The 22786-nt window shown below is 39.4% G+C and overlaps 3 protein-coding genes and 1 pseudogene across 6 annotated transcripts in view; 1 reads left to right on the top strand and 3 right to left on the bottom strand.

Moving 5' to 3' along the window:
• The window catches only part of Zc2hc1c (zinc finger C2HC-type containing 1C), a 54156-nt gene extending 54045 nt beyond the window's left edge, over positions 1-111 (bottom strand). Inside the window, exon 1 of the mRNA XM_004837179.3 lies at positions 20-111. The gene's annotated coding sequence lies outside the window, so the exon portion shown is untranslated. The remainder of the gene's footprint in view (positions 1-19) is intronic.
• Positions 34-19575, top strand: Acyp1 (acylphosphatase 1). Of its 4 annotated transcripts, none has more exons than XM_004837175.4 (3): positions 34-144; positions 10253-10344; positions 19155-19575. In XM_004837175.4, exons 2-3 carry the CDS (start codon positions 10261-10263, stop codon positions 19368-19370), a joined length of 300 nt encoding a protein of 99 aa, XP_004837232.1. In that variant the 5' UTR covers positions 34-144; positions 10253-10260; the 3' UTR covers positions 19371-19575. The 4 variants fall into 4 exon arrangements, with proteins under 4 accessions (XP_004837232.1, XP_004837230.1, XP_004837231.1 ...); XM_004837173.4 differs by lacking the exon at positions 34-144 and adding an exon at positions 302-515; XM_004837174.4 differs by lacking the exon at positions 34-144 and adding an exon at positions 9757-9913.
• On the bottom strand, positions 12152-13124 carry LOC110346140 (small ribosomal subunit protein eS8 pseudogene; annotated as a pseudogene).
• Positions 19576-19817: 242 nt separating the features above from the next.
• On the bottom strand, positions 19818-22484 carry LOC101722602 (signal transducer CD24). The gene has a single exon (XM_021248583.2). It carries the CDS (start codon positions 22170-22172, stop codon positions 21942-21944), a length of 231 nt encoding a protein of 76 aa, XP_021104242.1. The 5' UTR covers positions 22173-22484; the 3' UTR covers positions 19818-21941.
• Between the last annotated feature and the right edge of the window lie 302 nt (positions 22485-22786).

The following is a 22786-nucleotide window of genomic DNA, read 5'->3' as shown; positions in this document are numbered from 1 at the left end:
AGGACCTAGTTTGCCATACCTGACCCTCCCATTCGCCACCCCACGACCGCGCAGGCGCTGTTAGTTGGCCGCTGTTATCCTGGTTGCCTGGAGACCGGAGCGCAGCTCGAGCGGAGCCCCGCCTCTCACCGCTAACACCAAGGGGTAGGTGGCGCAGGCGCAGTCCGTGAACAATCTGCAAGCTGTCCGGCGCTGCCGTGCCCCGGTTGTGCGGTCGGCTAGAGTGTCACTTGATCGACCCAGTGTCTCGCCAACTCTTCAGCTCAGTTCAGCCTTGTCCTTGGGGAACGGGGGGGGGGGGGGGGGGGAGGCTGTTCTGAGGCGCCATCAAAAAAGAACTTGTATTTTACTGAGAACAATGCTCCCAGAACTTGGGGTGTGCCCGTCAAAGGGCGGGACCCCTAGATGTGCCACAGTGTCATCCCGCTGCGAGATTCCGGTGTCCGCCGGGTTAGCGGGATTGGGCCTGCTGCTGGCCTTTCTTAGCACGCTCGGCTGCAGTGTACGAGCCCCAGGTATGGCTATCTGCTCATCACGCTTTCTTCCTTCGCCAGTACTTTGGAGCTTGCTGTTAGATTGTTTGCTACACAGTATCTTTCCTGGGTCGTTTTTGTGGCCAGTCTATTTGAATATTGTTTTACTCTCACGTGGTCACTGTGGCTGTCTCTACTTAGGGCCCAGGAATGACTCAGCCAATTGTAATGGTAATAAAGTTAACTACCAAATGGAAAATAATCAGCATAACTTGGTTTCAACACTAAATGATGCTCTATAACTTTTTGACTTCACAAGAGAGTTTATTTGTCTTCTTCATGCCTCTGTTCATTTGAGTAAGCTGTTTGCATTAGGCAGCTCACATTTTCCCCTTTAACTACTCACAAGATTCAGGCAGGAGGAAAATGATGTAGCAGCAGGAGGCGGTGTTAATACTCCATGTCAGATCACAGCATTTAAATGTTACAAAGAACTTCCTTGGTGGGCCCTCCAGGGCAGTTCTTTCATTCCTTGTTTTTATTCCTAGTTGACTCTTCTGCCATCATGTATGCAGCTGCAGACATTTCTCACTTCTCAAGGCCCCACTTACCTCACTCAGCCTTTCTTCTATCATCAACACCCACATTTTCCCTCCAGTGTGGCAGAATTTCCCAGCATGCCTCCTCTCTGACTCCTTTCTGGTTTCTGAAGAAGGGTCTCTCTCTTTCCAAGACTTCTCTTGAGTAAGTTTCTTTCAAAACTCTCCAGATATCAACACTATCACTTTACCCTGTCATTTTACTAAGCTCTACAGAGTCTTCTTTGCTTTTAAAATGCCTTTAACTTTCCCCTGCTAAAGCAAACCTTACTTCCCCGCTTGCCACTCTATGATACAGTCCCATTGCTTTCTTCTCTTCTCCATGAGTCTTCTTAACAGAAATTTTTACATTTGCTGCCCCTAGTTCCTCATCCCTTGGCACTATCCAATCTACTATCTGGGTCTGGCTTCTGCCCTTTCCCATTTATTTAAATGCACCACTACTGACATTCCAATAACCAAAGATAAATTTTCACCAGCATACTCGACATTTTTTTTTGTACCGGGGATTGAACTCCGGTCCTTGCGCTTGCACAGCAGGCGCCGAATCCACTGAGCTCAATCCCCGGCCCTCACTTGACATTATTGATAATTCACCCCCTTAGAGCCTTCTCACTTGCTCCTTTGCTGTCTTGATTTTTTTATTATTTAAAAATAACTTTATTATCAAACATACAGAAATTAAAACCACTCAAAGAAAAACAATGCAAGGGGGAAAAAACTACAATAATATTCAAATACAGTAGAACTCAACCAAAACAAAACTGAAGAGCACTTAAACATTTTTCCATATAACTTAATAAAACATCTCAAGCACCAATAAGACACCAGAGGATGTGATTTGTTTCAGAAAGGTCCCCAAAACCAACATTGAACAAATAGTGGTCTGGAAATAAAACTACAGTTAGCTAGCAGACTCCACATAAGCCAAACTTCTGCCTAATTTAAATTTCGATACAGTCATATGACACGCGATGGAAACACAATCCAAGAAATATGTTATTAGGCCATTTCATCTGTGTGTATCCTTAATTACACTTTCAGTTTCTCACACTAGAGAAACTATACGGTATTTACACATGTGTGTCCTATTTATTTCACTTAAGAGGATGGCCTCAATATGCATCTATTTAGCTATAAAAATCTCTAGTTTCTTGTTCTTTATGGCTGAGTAGTACTCCATTTTATAAAAAAACCACATCTTCTTTATCCAGTCTCCAGTTGATGGGGACTTGGGCTGTTTCCAAGCTTTAGCTGTTACAAACTGTGCCGCCATAAACATGGATGCACATATATTGCATATATCGCATATATATGGTATGATTCTTTTAATTCCTTTGGGAAGATCCCCAGCAGGGAGATAGCTGGGTCAAATACCACCTCTAGTCCTAGTTCTTTGAGTATCTCCATACTGATTTCCACAGTGGTTGCACCAGTCTGTACTCCCACCAGCAATGGAGAAGGGTTCCTTTCTCCCCACACCCACGCCAGCATTTGTTATTGGTTGATTTCTTTATATAACATTCTTTCTGGGGTGAGGTAGAATCTCAGTTTTGTTTTCATCTGCACCTCTCAAATAACCAGGGATGTTGAACATTTTTTCATATATTTATTTGCTGCTTTTACTTCTTTGTCTGAGAAATGTCTGTTCATTTCAGATGCCCATTTTTGAACTGGGTCTTTGAATTTGGGGGATCTGATTTTTTTCAGTTCTTTATATATTCTAGATAGTAGTCCTTTGTCTAAGGTACAATTGCTGAAAAATTTTCCCTACATTGTAGGTGGTCTCTTAGCTCTGTTGGTGGTTTCTCTGGCAGTGCAGAAGCTTTTTAATAAGATAAGATTCCATTTGTTGATTCTTTGTGCAAGTTCCCGTGCCACTGAGGTTTGGTTCATAAAGTCTTTTCCTATACCAGTGTCTTCAAGGGTTCTACCTAACTTATCTTCCAGCAAATTTATTGTTTCTGTCTTGATATTTAAATCTTTAATCCATTTTGATCTTAGTTTAGTGTGTGGTGATAGGTATGGGTGTAGTTTTAATCTTTGGCAGGTTGAAATCCAGTTTTTCCAACACCATTTATTAAATAAGATATCTTTCCTCCAATGAGGATGGTTGGCTCCTTTGTCAAAGATGAGGTAGCTGAGCATATCTGTAGTTGTTTCTGCATCTTCTAATCTATTCCACTGATCCTTGGGTCTGTTTCTTTGCCAGTACCATGCTGCTTTTATCACAGTGGCTTTGTAGTATAGTTTCAAATTGGGGATTGTAATACCCCCAGGCATATCTCTGTTGCCTAAAATTTCTTTTGCTATTCTCGGTCTCTTCTGGTTCCAAATGAATTTTTGGATTGTTTTCTGTAGTTCTGTGAAATATATTGATGGAATTTCAATCAGCATTGCATTAAACCTATATAATAGTTTTGGAAGTATGGCCATTTTCACTATATTGGTTCTTCCTATCCAGGAACAAGGGATGTCTTTCCATTTTCTTATATCCTGCTCAATCTCCTTTTTCAGAGTGCTGTAGTTTTCAGTGTAGAGGTCTTTTGCTTCCTTTGTTAGATTGATTCCTAGATATTTCTTTTTTTGGATGCTATTGTAAAAGGAATTGTTTCCCGAATTTCTCTCTCAGTGAGTCTGTTATTTGTGTACAAGAAGGCTATTGTTTTTTGAGTGTTGACCTTGTATCCAGCTACTCTACTGAATCTGTCAATTAAATCTAGAAGTCTTTTGGCGAAGTTTTTGGGCCTTCTATGTAAAGTATCATATCATCAGCAAATAATGACAGCTTAACTTCTTCCTTTCCTATCTTTATTCCTTCTATTTCTTTCTCTTTTCTAATTGCTGTGGCTAATGTTTCCAGAACTATATTGAACAGGAGTGGTGATAGTGGGCATCCTTATCTTGTTCCTGATTTTAGCGGGAAAGTTTTCAGTTTTTGACCATTTAGGATGATGTTGGCTGTTGGTTTTTCATAGCCTTAATCAAGTTGAGATAAAGACCTTCTATTCCAATTTTCTGTAGCGTTTTTATCATGAATGGGTGTTGGATTTTGTCAAATGCCTTTTCTGCATCTATTGAGATGATCATATGTTTTTTGTTCTTGACTCTGTTAATATAGTGTATTACATTTATTGATTTATGTATGTTGAACCATCCTTGCATTCCTGGGATAAATCCGACTTGGTCAGGGTGTATGATCTTCTTGATGACCCTCTGTATTCTGTTTGCCAGTATCTTGTTGAGGATTTTTGCATCTATGTTCATTAAGGAGATTGGCCTGTAGTTCTCTTTTTGGGTTGAGTCTTTCCCTGGCTTTGGAATCAAAGTAACACTTGCTTCCAGGAATGAATTTGGAGGCCTTGCTTCCCTTTCAATTTCCTTGATGATTTTAAAGAGTAATGGCAATAGTTCTTCTTTAAATGTCTTGTAGAATTCAGCAGTGAAGCCATCAGGACCTGGGCTTTTCTTTGTTGGTAAATCTTTTATTACATTTTCAATTTCACTCATTGTTATTGGGGTGTTTAGAATTTCTGTATCTTCTTCATTTACCTTTGGTAATTCATATGTATCTAGGAATCTGTCTATTTCTTCTGTGTTTTCCATTTTATTAAACTACAGTTTCTCAAAGTAGGTACTGATGATGCTTTGGATTTCTGCTGGATCTGTTGTGACTTCACCTTTTTCATTCTTGATTGCACGGATTTGAGCCTTTTCTTTCCTTTTTTTGATAAGGTTGGCAAAGGGTTTATTGATTTTATTTATTCTTTCAAAAAACCAACTCTTTGATTCATTAATTTTTTGTATCGTTCTCTTAGTCTCGATTGCATTGATTTCTGATCTGATCTTTATAATTTTCTCTTGTACGAGTTTTAGGTTTGTTATGCTCTTCTTTTTCTAGGAGCTTGAGGTTCTGTATTAGGTTATTTATTTGAGTTCTCTCTGTTTTCCTAATATGGGCATTGGCTGCTATGAATTTCCCACGTAGAACTGCTTTCATTGTGTCCCATAGATTCCTGTATGTTGTACTGGCATTATCATTTACTTGTAGAAACTGTCTAATTTCTTCTTTAATTTCCTCTGTGACCCATTAGTTGTTCGGGAGGGTGTTATTCAATTTCCATGTGTTTGTGGGAGTTTTGCAGTTTCTTATGTCATTGATCTCCATTTTTATTGCACTATGGTCTGATAATATACAGAGGGTAACTTCATTTCTTTTACATTTACTTAGACATTTCCTATGAGCTAGCATGTGGTCTATTTTGGAGAATGACCCATGTGCAGCCGAAAAGAATGTGTATTCTGATTTTGTGGGGTGCAACACTCTGTAAACATCTGTTAAGTCCATTTGTTCAATAGCTTGGTTCAGTTCTAAAATTTCATTGTTAATTTTTTGTCTAGATGATGTCTAATTGTAATAACAGGGTATTGAAATTCCCCCTCTACAATTGTATTAGAGCTTATTTGGTTTTTCATGTCCATTAATATTTGTTTTGTATAGTTAGAGGCATTCATATTTGGTGCATATATATTTATGATTGTCGTCTCTTCCTCTTGGACTGTTCCCTTCACAAGGATGTAGTGACCACCTTTGTCTCTTTTAATTAGTTTTGGTTTGAAATCTACTTTGTCTGCAAATAAAATTGCTACCCCCACTTTTTTCTGGGTTCCTGTAGCATGGAGAACTGTTTTCCATCCTTTTACTTTCAGTCTATGTATTTCTTTTTGAATTAAGTATGTTTCTTGTATACAGCATATTGTTGGATTTTGCTTCTTAATCCATTCTGTCAGGCTATTTCTTTTGATTGGTGAATTGAGACCATTAACATTGATAGATATTGACTCATCCTTGTCATGATGTTTTACTATTGTTGGCTCTTCTATTTCTTGTTTTTTGTTTTTTTTGTTTTTGTTTTTTCCCTTTCCCTTTAGTTTCTTACCTTGCCTGTTGGCTTCTCTCTGTTGGGCCTCATGGAGTTGTGGTCTTTGTTGTCTTTTTCTAGGATATTGCTTAGGATTGTTTGGAGTGCTGGTTTGGTGTTCATGAAATTTCTCAGGTGTTCTTTGTTGTAGAAGTTTCTAATTTCCCCCATTGATTTTAAAAGATTATTTTGCAGGATACAACAGTCTAGGTTGGAAGTTATTTTTCTTTTAGGGCTTGAAATACTTGACTCCAGGCTCTCCTTGATTTGAGGGTTTGTGTTGAAAAATCTTTTCTCTAACTGCCTGTAGGATTTTGTTCTTCTGTTGGGTTTCTGGGATCTTGATTATTATGTGTCTAGGCATAGATTTTATTTGATCATGGCTAGTTAGAGTTCTATAGGCCTCACTTATCTTATCTGTATGTCCAATTCGCCACCTCTCTCTGGGAAGTTTTCTACTATTACTTCTGTGAACAGTTTTTTTTATGTCAATTGTATTTTCTCCTGTTTTTTTGTGCACTCCTGTCAGTCTTAATGTTATTCTTCCTTGCATCATCTAGCAGCTGCTGGATTGATTTCTCATGGTCCCTTACTGTTTTTGTTTGTTTGTTTGTTTGTTTGTTTTTTTGGTACGGGGGATCGAACTTGGGTCCTTGTGCTTGGAAGGCAAGTGATGGAACCACTAAGCTAAATCCCCGGCCCCTCCCTTACTATTTTTAAGAAATCTCTATTTTCATGGTCCTTAACCACAATGCTGTCTTCTATATCTGATATTCTATCTTCAGCTTCCCTTAATCTGCTATGCATGCTTTCAATAGAGTTTTTAATCTCCTGAATATCTATTTGAATCTGTTTCATGGATTCCATTTCTTTCTTATGCTGGGCATTCATGGCTTCCAGCATGTTTCTGAGCTCATCTGTTTTTTTATCTGTTTCTGTTCTACAGCCTCTAATCATGTCTTTCACTCTGGTCACCATCTCTGTAGTTATCTGGGAGATTATTTCTGCTTTGAATTTTTCTAGAGCCTCACTCATCTGTTTTGTTACTTCCTGTGCTATCAGTTCAGGGTGTCCAGGTGGTTGATTATCAGACTTTTCCACCTCGTTTTCCCCAGAAATTGCCTTTTGTGGGGTGGAAGTCTGAGTTTGTGACTTGCTTAAATGTCTTCTCATTTTTGTCTGTGGTACTGTCAGTTATAAGTCAATGAGTCTCAGTAAGCCAGTCAAAGACCTGAGATATTCGGGCAGATTTCTGGCTGCAAGTCCCAAATTGAGCTCCCTGTCTTCCTGCAGGGTTGAACTCTGCAAGGTTCTATTACAGGTTCCAGCTGTCTTTCCCCTGAAAATAGTCCAGGTTCAAACAGGAGGTAATGATTCCTCCAACTTACCAAGTACAGTGGTCTGTTGTGCCAATATTGCAGAGATTCTCTTCACTTTTCCAGTGGGCTTCAGTTTTCATCAGGGAGCCTGAGAGAGGCCCTCTCTCAGGGGGCCTCTGTTGCAGAAGTTGTTCACTTCTGCAACTCAGGACAATGGCCTTTATGTCCCCGTGTGTGCCTCTGTAGTGTGGAACCAGGTAGCTGCACAGCCAAGAGGCCGGCGGGGGGGTGCCAAGCTGGCAACTGGTGGGCCTACAGGGGGAGCAGTGTCCTCATGGTCTCCTGGATGTAAGTGGGTGTGGCAAGGTGGACGGAGCAGGGCGCAGCCACCCGTGTCTGACTGCAAGGTCAAACTGGCAGCTGGTGGGCCTGCCCAGGGGGGTCCTCACGGTCTCCTGGATGCAAGTCTGCTGTCTTGATTTCTTTTATGATTTTCCTGTCTTCTTCTCCCAGGTCTCTGGCATTTAGGTCTTTTCCCCATCTGCCCCATATATATTTGTGCTAAATGATGAAATTTCGGCATGCACTCATGATTAAATGATATCCATCTTAACTGTAGTCTCACTCCTTTGTTTCAGTTTTCCGACTGCCCATTCAGTACCACCACATGACTGTCCCTTGCAAACATCAAACTCAGCGTGACAGAGCACAGACTCCTGATCATCTCCCCATTCCACAGTCTGCTGCTTCTCCAAGTTCTCTCTCATGCTCAAAGCATCAGTCCTCTTCCACTCCTCTCTCTTTGCCCCTTCTTCCTTCTGACTTGCAATTTCTGCTGAGTTCTCTTATCCTCATCTCTCTCATGTATGACCCTCCTTTACATTTCTGTTCCCCTAGGTGAGCTTTTCCTAACTTCTCATTGGATGGTGTCACTCTCTTCACTGCCACACTTGACCTCAGCATCTCCCCAAACCCATTTTTATTTCTGCTGCCAGAATAATGATCCTATATACTTCTTTCCCAGCTTTGTTAAAACACAGTTGACAAAAATTGTACATATTTACAGTGTGATGTTTTGATATATGTATACATCGTGAAACAGCTAAATCTGGCTATATGGTGTTCCATACATTTATGTGTTCAATATGTTTTCAATTCTCTAGAGAAATTTTTAAAAAATGATCTTAGAGAGGGGCTGGGGATTTAGCTCAGTGGTGCTGCCACCTGCCTTGCGAGTGCAAAGTCCTGAGTTCGATCCCCGGTACCAAAAAAAAAAAAGAACTTAGAGAAAGAAATGACATCAATCAGGTATATTGTTTAGTGTTGTTTTCAAATATTTCCAAGTACAACATTCAACCTAGTTATTCCCTCTCCCTGCACTACAGCTTATGACTCTCTCTGACCTAAATCCTTACTCTGTTATGGGAGAACTAGGAGAATGATATAATTTCCATGGCTACCATTGCACTTTACCACACCTGCCAATCTGGCATATTCACATATGAAATCTTATGAAGAAATTTAATGTTTACATGAAATTCAAAGAGGAACAATAAACAGCTTTCCTTCACACACATTCTTACTCATAAGAGTGCAAGATTTGAATGTCTACAAAATGAACTCTAATTTTAGCAACTGTCTTTCACAAACCCCCTTTGATAGTTCTCTTTTCCCCAAAATAAACCTGGCTATTTGGCTTAGATTGATTGATTTAGTTGAAATTTTGGAGCATGAGTTAATGCTTGTGTTTTTGGTTTCTTTTTTTTCTTTCTTTCTTTCTTGATTTCTTTCTTTATTTAAGCATTCTTTGGCATTTTCTTAGTAAGGTAAACTGATGGGCAGCTTCTAGAAGCTTAGAAGAAATAACTTCCACTTAGATTTGTTGTATATGTGCCCTTCCTACTAGCAAGTCCAGATTCCACAGGCATGATCCAATATTGGAAGAGAACCACAAGAAAAAAGATAGAAAGGTTGTGTGTGTCCTATTTAGTTTATTTGTTTATTTATTGGGTGCTGGGGATTGAACTCTGGCCTCACACATGGTAGGCAGATGCTCTACCGCTGAGCTATATCCTTAGCCTTCAGCTTATTTATAATGTTTAATGTTCATTGTTTCCCACCTCCAGAATTTAAGCTCCGCTAGAGCAGGGTTCTGTTGTGTTCACTGATGTATGCTGGCAGCCTAGAACAGTGCCTGGTATACAGGAGGCTGTCAGTCGGTTTTTACTGAATGTATGAATGTATCTTCACCTTCCCAGGAGAAAACGAGAAGAGGGGTGCGAGCTTAGTAAATGTGGTGGGGTGGGGGCTTGATCTCCGGAGGCCGAGCCAGACCCTGGACAGATCCCCCAACGCCTGGCTTTCTCCTTTGCGGAACAAATCACATCCTAAAATCCCACTCTCTGGGCGGGCTCGGGGCCGTGGTGTAAACTCTGATTGGTTCGGAAGAGGTGATGGGCATGAAAAGAGCCAAAGGAGGAGCTACTACTTCCGGGAGCGGCAGTTTGCGCGGCCGGAGGGTGGTCGGCTTGGTAGTCTCCTGTGTGGTCAGGCGCCCCGGGGAAGACGAGACACGTCTTAGTTCTCCCCAAGACGTGCCGGTCAGTTTCATTGGCCGTGAAATGTTAGTGGAAGGGGATTCTGGCTGCCGAGGGGGAAGAGGGATGGATGGGAGGGAGCGGGGCCAGCATGACTGTGAGGAGGTAATTGCCCCAAAGAGGACCTTGTGCCTTTGCAGAAGCTCCCTCAGCCTGTGTCTTCCTCTCCCTTCATACCTGCCGTTTGCACACGTCCGCCCCTCTTGCATTTGAGAACCTTGAGGTCATGGAGAGGTCGCAGTAGTGATGGATGGAGAGGTACAGGTTCAGTCAGGTCCTTTGTGCCTCAGGATTGGGAGTTCTGGAGCAGTCCTTTAATTTTGTTTCCCTGGTCTCTGACAGGTTTGAGCATGGCAGAAGGAGACAGCTTGGTATCAGTGGATTATGAAGTTTTTGGGAAGGTGCAAGGGGTGTTTTTTCGCAAGTACACTCAGGTATGTGGCCTACAGGGATTGGGGACATACCTAGGTTACGAGGATGGGGACAGGAGACGAATTCTGACAGATGTGAACAGGAAGAAGCTGAGTGAGTGGCAAAGAGTTTGTAGAGTAGAGCAATGGATATGAAAATACTTTGCAGTTAATAAAATGCGATGTAAATGAGAGATTCTCCTGCCATCTGTATTGGTTTCTCTAACTTTGGTTCCTGAGCATCTAGACTTAAATATTAATGATCTTTAGTCTTTGGGAGGGTAATATTCTTAGTTCACTCTGCTGTGGCATCAGCAAATCAAGTCACATTTTTTTTCTTAAATTAGTACATATTAATTTTACAAAACTTTTTTTTTTTTTTTTTTGGTACCAGGGATCAAACTCTGGACCTTGCACTTGCGAGGCAGGCACGGTGCCACTGGGCTAAATCCCCGGCCCAAAGCTAGGTTTTATTGTGGCATTTTCCTACGTGCATATAACATATCTTGATCATACTCATCCCCCATTACTGTCCCTTACACCTCCTTTCTCCTTTCCCTTATTTTCCCCTCCATCTCCTCCTTCCCCCCTCTGTTCCTCCCTCCCTCTTCCTGTTTTCTTCTTTTGCAGCACTGGGGATTGAACCCAGGGGCTTCACACTGAGCTACATCCCCAGCCAGCCTTTTAAAAAATTTTTATCTTCAGACAATCTTACTAAATTCTATAGGCTGGGCCTGAACTTGTGGTCCTCTTTCCTCAGCCTCCCAGAGTGCTAAAATTACAGGTGTGTGCCACCATGCCCACCTTTTTCCTTTCCTCTTGTCTGATAGTTATCTTCTTTCTACCAAGTCACACTCCCATAGGAAAGCTACCATTGACTGAAGGGGTGTTTAGATGAACTGATTATAGGTATGTAAGCTATGTAATTGCTTCCATCATAGCTGCTACATTTTCTTCAGACCTCTTTCATTTCTCCAACGTTTTCCAAAAACCTCACTTAATTTCTTTCTGAACTTTTTGGCTCAGAAAGAACATTCATCTTTTCTAGCTGAAGTTTTTCTAATTGAAAATACTGTATCCATTTGAGAATAGGTAATGGTAACACTGAACTTCGAGTACGGTATTCCTACTAGAGTAATAGGGACTATTGGAGGGGATAAACAAACAACTGGCAGCCTCTTCTTCTGCTTTTGTATCACTAATCTCCCCTTAACACGGACACACAACTGCAATCTCGATTTCCCTTCTGCCTTCTGTGAGGATATCAGGCTCTTGCCTTCCAGATGTATGCCCAGCCACACAGATAATAAATTAGAACTACAGAACTTTCCAAGTGTCATATTGCTGGGACTGTAGTACTAAAATTCCAACCTGAATCTTTGATATACGAATATCAATCATCAATATCTTTTATTGTAATTATTTGCAAATCATTTCTTCCTTCACTTATATGTAAAGTGCCTATTAAAAACAGAATTGCTAAAAGTCATAACAAGAGCTGCACTCCAACTAGCTTTGCTGTCAGTTATGCAGGACAAGTTCTTGTGATTTTGTAAATGAGGGTGAACCTCAAAGTTTAACTGAAGTTGTTGAAAGAAAAGGACCAGATATTGTAGCCCATTTTTCCTACCTCCCTACTCTTTCCCCCTAGTTAAAGAATAAAAGAATGCAGAAAAAAAATTTTTGATTTGGAGAATTGCAAGGAAAATGCCCCCTCACTTTTTTGGGACACAGTCTTGCTATGTTGCCCAGAATGACCTTGAACTTTTCAGTCCTCCCACCACAACCTCTCCAAGAGCTGGGGTTATAGGCATGCACTAGCATACATGGCTCTTTTTTTCTTTTTCTTTATTTTTTCTTGATTAGACTTGTAGCTTATTCTTTACTGGAATTTATAATAATTTAAATAGGTTCTTTTAACACTTATTTTGCTACAGTCTGTTTCCATATTGACATCTACCCTCTTAAATTCCATTACTTATAGAAGAATGGTGACTGACAGTATGGGAAAGGACTTTAGTTTTGTTTTATTTTCACAAAATATTAAAACACCTTTATTACATGTGCTAAGCCCAGAGGGAGGAGACTTACTTGCTTTTCTAGGCCCTGATTTTCCTCAGACAGAACTGTAGCTCCTTGCCCTCCAGCATCTAGCCATCTGATCGGTCACACTGGCCTGGTCTTGATGCAATGCAGGCAAGAAGCTTGCCCTGCTGGAATGGCTCCTCCAGAAGACTGCTGATTTTGGTGTTCTTTTTCCTTTCATTGTATTTCTTTTTAGTTTTCTTTGATTGCTTTTTTGTTTAAAATCTCTTCCTCCTCAGGAGTCAGCTTGGCCTCCTTCTTCTGGCCCAGGGACAAGTGCGTAATGTGATTTGTACCACTGTCAATGTGCTGACAATAAGCCCAATGCTGTTCTTCACCAAGGTCTTGGTGTGGACCAGCTCCTTATTGGGTTCATTGTAGACATCAGTGATCCATGTTTTTCTGAGTTTAGCACTCAGAGCCCTCGAAGTTTCCCACACCCAACGTCAAGGCATGGTACTTCTTGTTGCCTTCTCACACTCTGGACTACGTGTATGTGATGGGGGCCAATCTTAGTGTTGGCAGCAGGGCATCCCACCTCATATTTCTGCTTCTTGTAGTAGGTCTTTCTTTTGTCCCTGTCTTCCTGTGCTTGAACCAGTTGTCCCAAGAAATGACCATTGATTGGTGCTGAGAGAAAAGAGACAAAGGGACTTTATTAAAGTTGGAATATAGGGCCAGGGATGTAGCTCAGTGGTGCCACACCTACCTGGAAAGTGCAAGCTCTTGAGTTCGATCCCCAGTTCCAAAAAAAAAAAGGAAAAGAAAAGAAAGTTGGAAATTCACATCCCGTAAAATTCACCCTTAAGAAAAGTATAATTTGGGCCAGGGATTTAGCTCAGTGGTTCTGGCACCTGCCTCGCAAGCACAAGGTCCCGAGTTCGATCCCTGGTACCAAAAAATAAAAAAATAAAAATAAAAATAAAAGTTGTGCATCAATCCCAAAACATTTTCATCACTCCAGTGGGGGAAAAAAATCTCTTCCTGTTAGCAATTACTGCTTATTCCCCCCAGCCCCCAGCAACCACTAACCTATATTCTTTCTCTATGGATTTGCCTGTTCTGGATATTTAATATAAATGTGATCACACAAATGTGGCATTTTGTATCCAGTTTCTTTCACTTAGCATATTTTCAGGATTCATCCATAATGTAGCATGTATTCATGCTTTATTCCTTTTTATGGCTGAATAATATTCCATTTTATAGATACACTACATTATATTCATCAGTCAACTCATAGACATTTCGGTTGTTTCCATTATTCAGCTATTATGGATAAGGCTGCTATGAACATTTATATACATGTTTTTTGTGTAGACCATGTTTTCTAAAGCTTTGGGTTTCTATAGCTAAGAGTACGCTGCTAGGCTATATGATAACTCCTTGTTTAACTTCTTGAGCAACTGCCAAACTTCCCCAAAACAGCTATGCCATTTTACATTCTCATAGGCAATGTATGAGAATTCTCATTTTTTTAGATCCTTGCCAGCATTTGTTACTGTCTTGTTCATTATAGCCATAATAATGAATGTGAGTTCTTATTGACTTATTATCCTTTTTGTTTGGTTTTCAGGTATCAGTGAACTTAAAAGGATTTAAATCATACAAGGAATATTCTCCAACCCAGTGGAGCTAAAAAACAAATCAATAACAGAAAGATAACTAGAAAACACAAAACTATTTGGAAGTGCTGGGGATGTAGCTCAGTGGCACCACACCTGCATGGCAAGCGCAAGGTCCTGAGTTCGATTCCCAGTACACAAAAAAAAGTATTCAGAAAATGTATAACACACTTTTTTCCCTAAAACTGTAGTAGAATACATGTAATGTAAAATTTACCATTTTAACCATTTTAAAACACAATCCAGTGGCCCTAAGCATGTTTACACATTGTTGTGCTACTGTCACCAGGATCTATCTACAGAACTCTTTTCATCTTTCAAAACTGAAACTCAGTACCCATTAACCACAAACTCCCTATTTTCCCCTTCTCCTAAGCCCATGGCAATCATGAGCCTACTTTATTAATCTGACTCATAAGTGACATCATATAGTGTTTTTCCTTTCATAACTGGCTTATTTCACTTAGCATAATCTCCTCAAGGTTCATCCATGTTGTCTGTGAGTCAGAATTTCCTTTCAAGGCCAGTTAATAGTCTATTGTATATTTTCAGTGTGGTTTTTATTTACTTTCTAGTGACTGATGATGTTGAGCATCTTTCCATGTTTATTGGCACATGAAAAAAGACATATATCCTCTCAGGAGAAATTTTCTTCTTGGGAGAAATTTCTATTCAATTCCTTTGCCTATTTGTTAAATTTTTATTTTTCTTGCGTTATAACAATTCCTTTTTAAAAAGATTTTCTTATATATTCTGGATAGTACTCTCTTAGCAGATATATGATTTACAAATATTTCTCCCATTCTGTAGGTTATCTTTTCACTTTGTCGATAACCCTTTGAAGTACAAAAGTTTTTAATTTCAATGAAGTCTAATTTAGCTAGTCGTTTTTGGCTTTGCTTTTAGTGTCATATCTACAAACCTTTGTCTAAGATAATGAAGGTTCATGGGTATGTTTTCTTCTGAGCCTTTCATAGCCTAAGATTTAGGTCTTTGGCGCAGTTTCAGTTATATTTTTATGTGCTATGAAAAAGTCCAACTTTATTTGTTTGTTTGGTTTATTTTATTTTATTTTGAGACAATATCTTGCTACGTCATTCAGGCTGGCCTTGAATTCATGTTGATCCTCCTGCCTCAGCCTCTTGAGTGTTGAAATTATAGGTGTGGGCCACCATGCCTAACTGTTCTTCCTTTTCAAGATTTTTTTTTTAGCTCTTCTGAGTTTCTTATGGTTCCATGTGAATTTAATGTAAACTTTTCAATTTATGCAAAAAATGCTGAAATATTGATATTGTGTTGAATCTGTAGATCAGTTTGGGAATATTGTAATCTTAACAATATTAAGTCTTGCAGTCCATGAACATGGTATGTCTTTCCATTTATTTAAGATCTTCAAGTTCTTCCTACAATGGTTTGTACTTGTTCATATATGTCTTCCGTGTCCTTTGTTAAATTTGTTTGTGAATATCTTATTATTTTTGATATTGTAAATCAGATTATTTCCTTAATTTCATTTTTGATTGTTCATTGATAGTATATAGAAATACAATTGATTTTTGTATGCAAATTTCATATCCTGCAACTGTGTGAACTTGTTTATTAGCCTAAGTTTTGTTTTTGTTTTTGTTTTTGTTTGGTACTGGGGATCAAACTTTGGACCTTGCACTTGCAAGGCAGGCATAGTGCCACTGAGCTAAATAATCCCCAGCACTATTAGCTTCAGTTTGTATATATGTATTCCTTAGGATTTTCTGTCTATAAGTTATGCTGTTTGCAAGTATAGGTAGTTTCATTTCCTTCTTTCCAACCTGCTTTTTTCTTGCCATGACTAGAACCTCAAGTATAATATTTAGTAAAAGTGGTAAAAGCAGATATCATTGTCTTATACCTGATTTTGAGGGAAAGCTTTCAGTTATTTACAATTAGGTATAACAATAGCTGTGGTTTTTCACAGATATTATTTGTCAGGTTGAGGAAGTTCCCTTCTGTTACTAGTTTTTTATCATAAGAAGGTATTGGATTTTGTCAAATGCCATTTTGGAATTTATTGAGATGATCACATGGTTTCTGTTTTATTTATTAATATGGTATATTAAATGGCTTACTTTTTATATGTTGAACCAACCTTGCATTCCTGACATAAATATCAGTTTATCATGCTGTGTAAACCTTTTATATGTTGCCAGATTTGGTTTGCTAGTAATTTGTTGAGGAGTTTTGTTTCTGTATTCATAAAGGATATTGATGTTTTCTATTGATGTCTGTGGTATAAGGATAATGCTGGATTCGTAGAATGAGTAGGGAAGTATTTCCCCTTCTATTTTTTTGGAAAAGTTTGTGAAGGATTGCTGGAAGATTCTTCTTTAAACCTCTCATAGAATTCACCTGTAAAGCCATTTAGTCCTGGCTTTTCTTTGTGGCAAGTTGTTTTTAATTCAGTCTCTTGTTACATATCTGTTCAGATTTTCTATTTCTGTTTCTTCTTGATTTGATTTGTCACTGAGGACTTTACATCTAAGTTATCTGATTTGTTAGCATACATTGTTCATAGTATCCCCTTACAATACTTTTAAAATTTTTTCTAAGGTTTGTAGTACTGGCCTCTCTTTCATTTCTGATTTTAGTAATTTGAGCCTTGTGACATTTTCTTGGTCAGTTGAGCTACAGGTTATCAATTCTGCTTATCTTTTTTGGGGCCAGGGATTTAGCTCAGTGGTTCTGCCACCTGCTTCGCAAGCACAAGGTCCTGAGTTCAATTCCAGGTACCAAAAAAAAAAATTCTGCTTATCTTTTCAAAAAACTAACTTTTGGGTTCACTGATTTTTAATTCTTTTCTATCTTTATTAACTTCTGCTCTAATCTTTATTATTTATTTCTCTCTGCTTTTTTTTGGACTTAGTTTGCTTCTGTTTTTCCAGTATTCTAAGGTGGAATTCTAGGTAACTGATTTGAGAGGACTTTCTTATTTATTTATTTATCTTCTTACCCTCTTATTTGTGGTACTGGGAATTGAACCCAGGGCCTTCACACTGAACTACTCCTCTAGCCCCTTTTTAAAATTTTTATTTTGAGATAGTTTGCTGAGTTGCTAAATTGCCCAAGCCCGGCTCATGATCCTCCTTCCTGAGCTTCCTAGAGTACTGGGATTACAGGTGTATACCACCACAGCTGGCTGGGACTGTTTTTAAATTGCACACTAGGGTTGGTGATTATCTTCCTTAAAATGTTGTCAGAAAAAAAGATGACTATTTAAGCAGAAATATGGTTATGAGGTAGAATTAGCTTTTTGGAATTTTCCTTGGGAAAAAAACCCACTGTTTACTCATTTAGGTAGCTATTCAAAACTGCACATAAATCAGGAACATTATGCTATCATTTAAAAGTTAAGAACAAGGGCTGGGGATGTAGCTTAGTGGTACCACACCTGCCTGGCAAGTGCAAGGTCCTGAGTTTCATCCCCAGTGCTGGAAAAAAAAAATTTAAAAATAAAAATAAAAACAGAATCAAGTGCACAAATAAAATCTGAAGATATTTCCATCCTCAATATGGGTCAGATTTTACATTCCAGTTTAAAGATTTATTTAACTGTTATAACCTCCTGCTTAAAACTGCAGTCATTCTGTTTTTGTTTTTTTTTTTTGGTACTGGGGATCGAACTCGGGACCTTGCGCTTTCGAGGCAGCGGCCAGGAACCACTGAGCTAAATCCCCGGCCCTGCAGTCATTCTGATAGCTATTGACCATATATGGTGACTCCAAGAATTACACCCAACTCCCTTAGGTTAATTTGAAGCCTAAGAGTACAGTTGTTATACACAGTCAGTGGGATGTTGAGTCTTTGTCAAAATGCATTCTCAGCATTCTTTTATGTTTTCTCCTCTGGCACTTAGCAATGCATGCTGTAGGTATCACCTATTTTTCTTCATTCCTCATTTCCTCCATCCCTTAAAGTGTTATTTGACTAGAGTATCTTTTGTTCTTTATGTAAACATATCCTTGCTTTGAACATAATTGATATGATGGATGCTACAGTTACTCATCAAACTTTTTTTTTTTGCTATGCATAATGTTTTCTTTGGCAAACTCTAATAACTTCCCACATTCACTAGGTCACTACTCTGGCATTTGGACGTGCAGTCATGTTAACTCCCATTTTCTTTGTAATTCAACCCCTTCTATTAGATAGCTTACTTTAGCAATCAATGACCTTTATAATATCCTAATTACATGTTTATGCAAAAATAAAAACATTCCTCTCTAAAACATTGCTGCCTTTCCTAAAAGTTCAGTCTTGCCATACCTTAATGACTTAAAGGAAAGAACACAGAAAAAAAAGAATAAAGAAAAAAAAGAGAAAGGCAAAAATCAAACCAGAGTCATTACAATGATTGGTTGATCTTAAGGTTATTCAACTTTGAGGACACTGTGATTATTTAGACAAAAGGAAAGAAAGTCAAGTGAAAATCTGATAGTAATGAAGTCTCCTGAAAGCTTTGTGTTGAGAGGCTGATCACAGCTGCTTTCCTTCTCTAGCAGGATGACAGAAAGTGGGCCCCAGATGCAATGTAAACATGTAGGGTTAGATAGTTTCTCTGCAGCAAAAACAATAGATAAGTTGCCCAGGAAATTGTGAAATGCTCTCTAATGATCTTTAAAGATATAATGGACACTAATTCATCTGGATTTGTTTAGGTGTGGTCCTGGTTAAAGACAAAGGGAAAGATCAGATAACTTCACGCTTTTTCCATTTACCATACTCAGTAAATTCTTAAGAGAAGGGAAAATAAGCAAGATACAACTCAGTATCCTAAAAACAATCAGCCTAAGGGAGTCATTTTGAAAGCATCTGTTTTGTACTTAAGTCTTTAGGATTTAACCAAACTGACTACACAGTGAAAAATTCTAGTGCCTGGGTTTTATAAAGAAGGAAATGGATTCAAGTGGCCAACACTTGAGGTTAAGATCAACAGTGAGATCCTCCTTGCTGTCTTTCTGTTTTGACTTTTCTGGACAATATCAAATTAGTTTCAGTGGCTTGATTCTAGGCCAAGATTCTGGCAACAGATTATAGTCTCACTTTGTTTCGTACAATCTCATTGGATCTCTGTCTTTTTTCTCCCCTTAGGCTGAAGGTAAAAAGCTGGGATTGGTAGGCTGGGTCCGGAACACTGACCGGGGCACAGTGCAAGGACAATTGCAAGGTCCCACGTCCAAGGTGCGTCATATGCAGGAATGGCTTGAGACAAAAGGAAGTCCCAAATCACACATTGAAAGAGCAAACTTCAACAATGAGAAAGCCATTTTAAAGTTGGATTACTCGGATTTTCAAATTGTGAAATAATGGCCTGAATTTAAATTTTCCAAGATAAATTCAGTAGTTTTGGTTTCTACTGTTAATAAACATAGAATTATTCTGTGTTCAATGTGAAAATTTGTCAATAAGTTATTTTAGTGTCAAATATTTGACTGTTACTGTATATTACATGTACAATGGAAGGATTACAGTTGCACACAGTTGTAATTAATAAAAACACATTAGAACCTTCTGCTTATGGTACTTTTTAAATGTATAGTGAATTTCCTTTTGGGCAAAAGGAAGTATTCAGTAAACATTTGTGGAAGAAAAATTTTCAGGTAACAAAGAGGTCTGATCTAAAAGAAAAAGCACTTGCTTTTTTTCTTTATGGTAATAGGGAATTTGAATGCATGGCCTATGCACTGCCCTAACACCCCTCCCCCTCTTTTGACACAGGGTGTAGTTCAGACAAGCCTTGAACTTGGAGTGATCTTCCTGCCTCAGCATTCTGAATGCTGGGACTACAGGCCTTTGCCACTTCTGGCCCCCAGCCCTTTTTATAATTTTGTTTTTGAGACAGAGTCTTGCTAAATTCCTAAATTGCCCAGCCTGGGCTTGAATTTGCAATCCTCCTGTCTCAACCTCCCAGAGTGCTGAGATTACAGGCATGTACCGCCATGCCTGTTTTTTAAATCATTTCTTTAAATGGTTCCCAGCTTCTGCTGTCATTGATTTTCTCTGGATAAAAAATTCACATCAAGTAATGGGCTAAATTGTGACTCCATTCATACTCTGACATCTTCTGAAAGTACTACTGGAAATATGGCCTTTAAAGAGATAGGATTAAATGATCCAGCCATTTATTTCTTTATTTACAGTTTGTGTCCAATGCAAATCATTTTCATAAGATGAGTTACTATGAATCAGCATAAATACACAAACACAATATACAATCCAAACAGATGTGCAGCATTCAGATATGAAAAAAAAGGGAGTGTTCATTCACACACACAGTAGCTTTAGATCTGTTCAATCTGGTTGTTCCCATGTAGATTTCCATTTTTTTTTGGAGAGTGGGGGTACCAGGGATGGAACTCCTTGTGCTTGCGAGACAGGTGGTGGAACCACTGAGCTAAATCCTCGGCTCCCCATGTAGATTCCTAAAGATGAGAAAGCAATGACGGATTATCAAGACTATTGTGGTCCTATTAGATACTGGAAAATATAAGCATCAGTGTGTGACCATGGGAACAAAAGAGTTTAGGGTGTGTCTTGAAAAAAAAAAGGGTTTGTGTATCAAGGCAGTTGTAGAAAGACTTATGGCAAAAATCAAGGTTTAGGACAGTTCTAACTATCTAAAAATATTGACTGATAACAGAATGGGTTCCAAATGTGGCTACTGTGATCCAGAGTTAAAAAAATATATATTTACAGAAAAAGTATGGACCGGGGATTTAGCTCAGTGGTTTCGCCACCTGCTGTGCAAGCACAAGGACCAGAGTTCGATTCCCGGTACCAAAAAAACACAAAAAAGAAAAAGTATAAAAGTTTTTGCAAATTTATGCAAGTTAGCTTCTAGTTCTAGCTTCCCAAGTGCTTGATTTAGTTTTGGCTCCTTTGCATATTTACCTTTTTAATTTCAAGATTTGTAATTTTACCTTCAAAACAGACTATTTTTGATTGTGAGAAGTAGTCAACATATACAGAAATTAAAAGGCAGCATTTTGAAATTAGTTGAGGTCAATACAATTTTACTCTTGGAATCAGTTTAGCTGGATGAATCTGGTGCTTTTGTTGAATGAAAACAGGTGGTGGGAAATGCCTACCATTTCACTTTGGAAAGAAGATTTACTCAAGATACTTAGATTTGGGGGTGGGTTCCTGTCCACTGTTGCCCTGGCACATGTCAATTACCACATAAAAAGTCAAATGTAACATCAAATCCAAAGCCACAGAAGGCGGGGGAAAGAGTTCAGTTTCCAAGAAAACAGTGACAGTTTAACAATGGGAAACTTTATCTAGAGGATATGAGCATTAAATTAGTACTGTTGCAACAACATATTGAGGAATTACAGTAATACCTGGTAGTTCCTTCTAATTTACTTATAAATAGCATCATGCAAGTTTTTTATATTATGTTTTATGGCCGTATAGATTTAATGAACCTAATGAAAACTGAGTCTCCATTCCTCATCCCATCTTTTATTTCTAGATAGTCTATTCTTGTTTTCTTTTCTTTTCTTTTCTTTTTTTTTTTTTACCAGGGATCGAACTCGGATCCTTCCGCTTGCAAGTCTATTCTTGTTTTCAAGGTAGAGTTTTAAGTGTCCATATTTCTTAAACCATATTTGAGGAAATCATGGTTAATCTTGGATGTTGTTATCTCTCTTCATCTTGTACAAAAAAAAACCTCCAGCAGATTTAATACTGGCATTCATCGTCTGTCAGTCCCTTCACACATCCTTCAAATGAATCAAATTTGGAATTCTTAGCATTTTCTGCATCAATAAAATAAGGTGTGGAATTAGATTTCTTCCTTGCCACACTGCACTTCTGGTCGCCATTTGGATTGGGTTTACAAGATGGGGAAGTAGGGACGTTTCTTGGCCAGAGTCTCTAACAGTACAGATGTAGAAGAGAGATGGAGACCACAAGGAGACTGGCTGTCAACTGCAGGGCACCACTGCCCGCCTTGGTGGTGGCATTAGTTGGATTTGGGGTAGTAGAGGTGTTCTGGGAGGTGTTACTTGAAGGTTGCACAACTGCTGTTTGTTTTGAGTAAATCTGCATGGGTGGGAGCAGTGCCAGGAGCAGCAGCCCCAGACTGGCCACCATTGCTCTGCCCATGACGCCGGGTGCAGGGAGACCTGTGGGCTCTGGCGGACTCAGGCGAGGTGGGAAGCGCAGCGCCTGGCGGGACCTTATATACCCAGGCAGCCACAATAGCCGTGACGCGCGCCGCCCGCCCACCAGCGACCCCCCCCCCCATATACCTCTTAATATCAGCTACTTTGGAGGCTGAAGCAGGATGCACAAAAGTTTGAGGTTAGGCCAAGGATTTAGCTCAGTGGTTCCGGCGCCTGCCGCGGAAGCACAAGGTCCCAGGTTCAATCCCCAGTACCAAAAAAAAAGTTTGAGGTCAGCCAGGGCAATTTTGTGAGGCTCTCGCTTTAAAAAAAAGGAGGAGGAGGAGGAGGAGGAGGAGGAGGAGGAGGAGGAGGAGGAGGAGGAGGAGGAGGAGGAGGAGGAGGAGGAGGAGGAGGAGGAGGAGGAGGAGGAGGAGGAGGAGGAGGAGGAGGAGGAGGAGGAGGAGGAGGAGGAGGAGGAGGAGGAGGAGGAGGAGGAGGAGGAGGAGGAGGAGGAGGAAGAAGAAGAACAGAGAGAAAGATACAGAGTGCTTGCATAGCATTGGAGTCTGAGTTTCATCCCAGTACCATCGGAAAAAAAAAAAAGATTAAATG

The sequence above is a fragment of the Heterocephalus glaber genome, unplaced genomic scaffold, assembly GCF_053883595.1.
Source record: "Heterocephalus glaber isolate CG9 unplaced genomic scaffold, H.glaber_assembly_v1.0 deba00001608, whole genome shotgun sequence".
NCBI lineage: Eukaryota > Metazoa > Chordata > Mammalia > Rodentia > Bathyergidae > Heterocephalus > Heterocephalus glaber.
This window is presented reverse-complemented; position numbering and strand designations above follow the sequence as displayed.

Excerpts from the sequence above, each read along its gene's own strand:
- Acyp1 (XM_004837173.4), top strand. The coding sequence starts at position 359 with ATGCTCCCAGAACTTGGGGTGTGCCCGTCAAAGGGCGGGACCCCTAGA. Across the intron at positions 516-10,252 it reads CTGCAGTGTACGAGCCCCAG|GTTTGAGCATGGCAGAAGGA; the intron begins GTATGGCTATCT and ends GGTCTCTGACAG. Across the intron at positions 10,345-19,154 it reads TTTTTCGCAAGTACACTCAG|GCTGAAGGTAAAAAGCTGGG; the intron begins GTATGTGGCCTA and ends TTCTCCCCTTAG.
- LOC101722602 (XM_021248583.2), bottom strand. The coding sequence starts at position 22,172 with ATGGGCAGAGCAATGGTGGCCAGTCTGGGGCTGCTGCTCCTGGCACTG.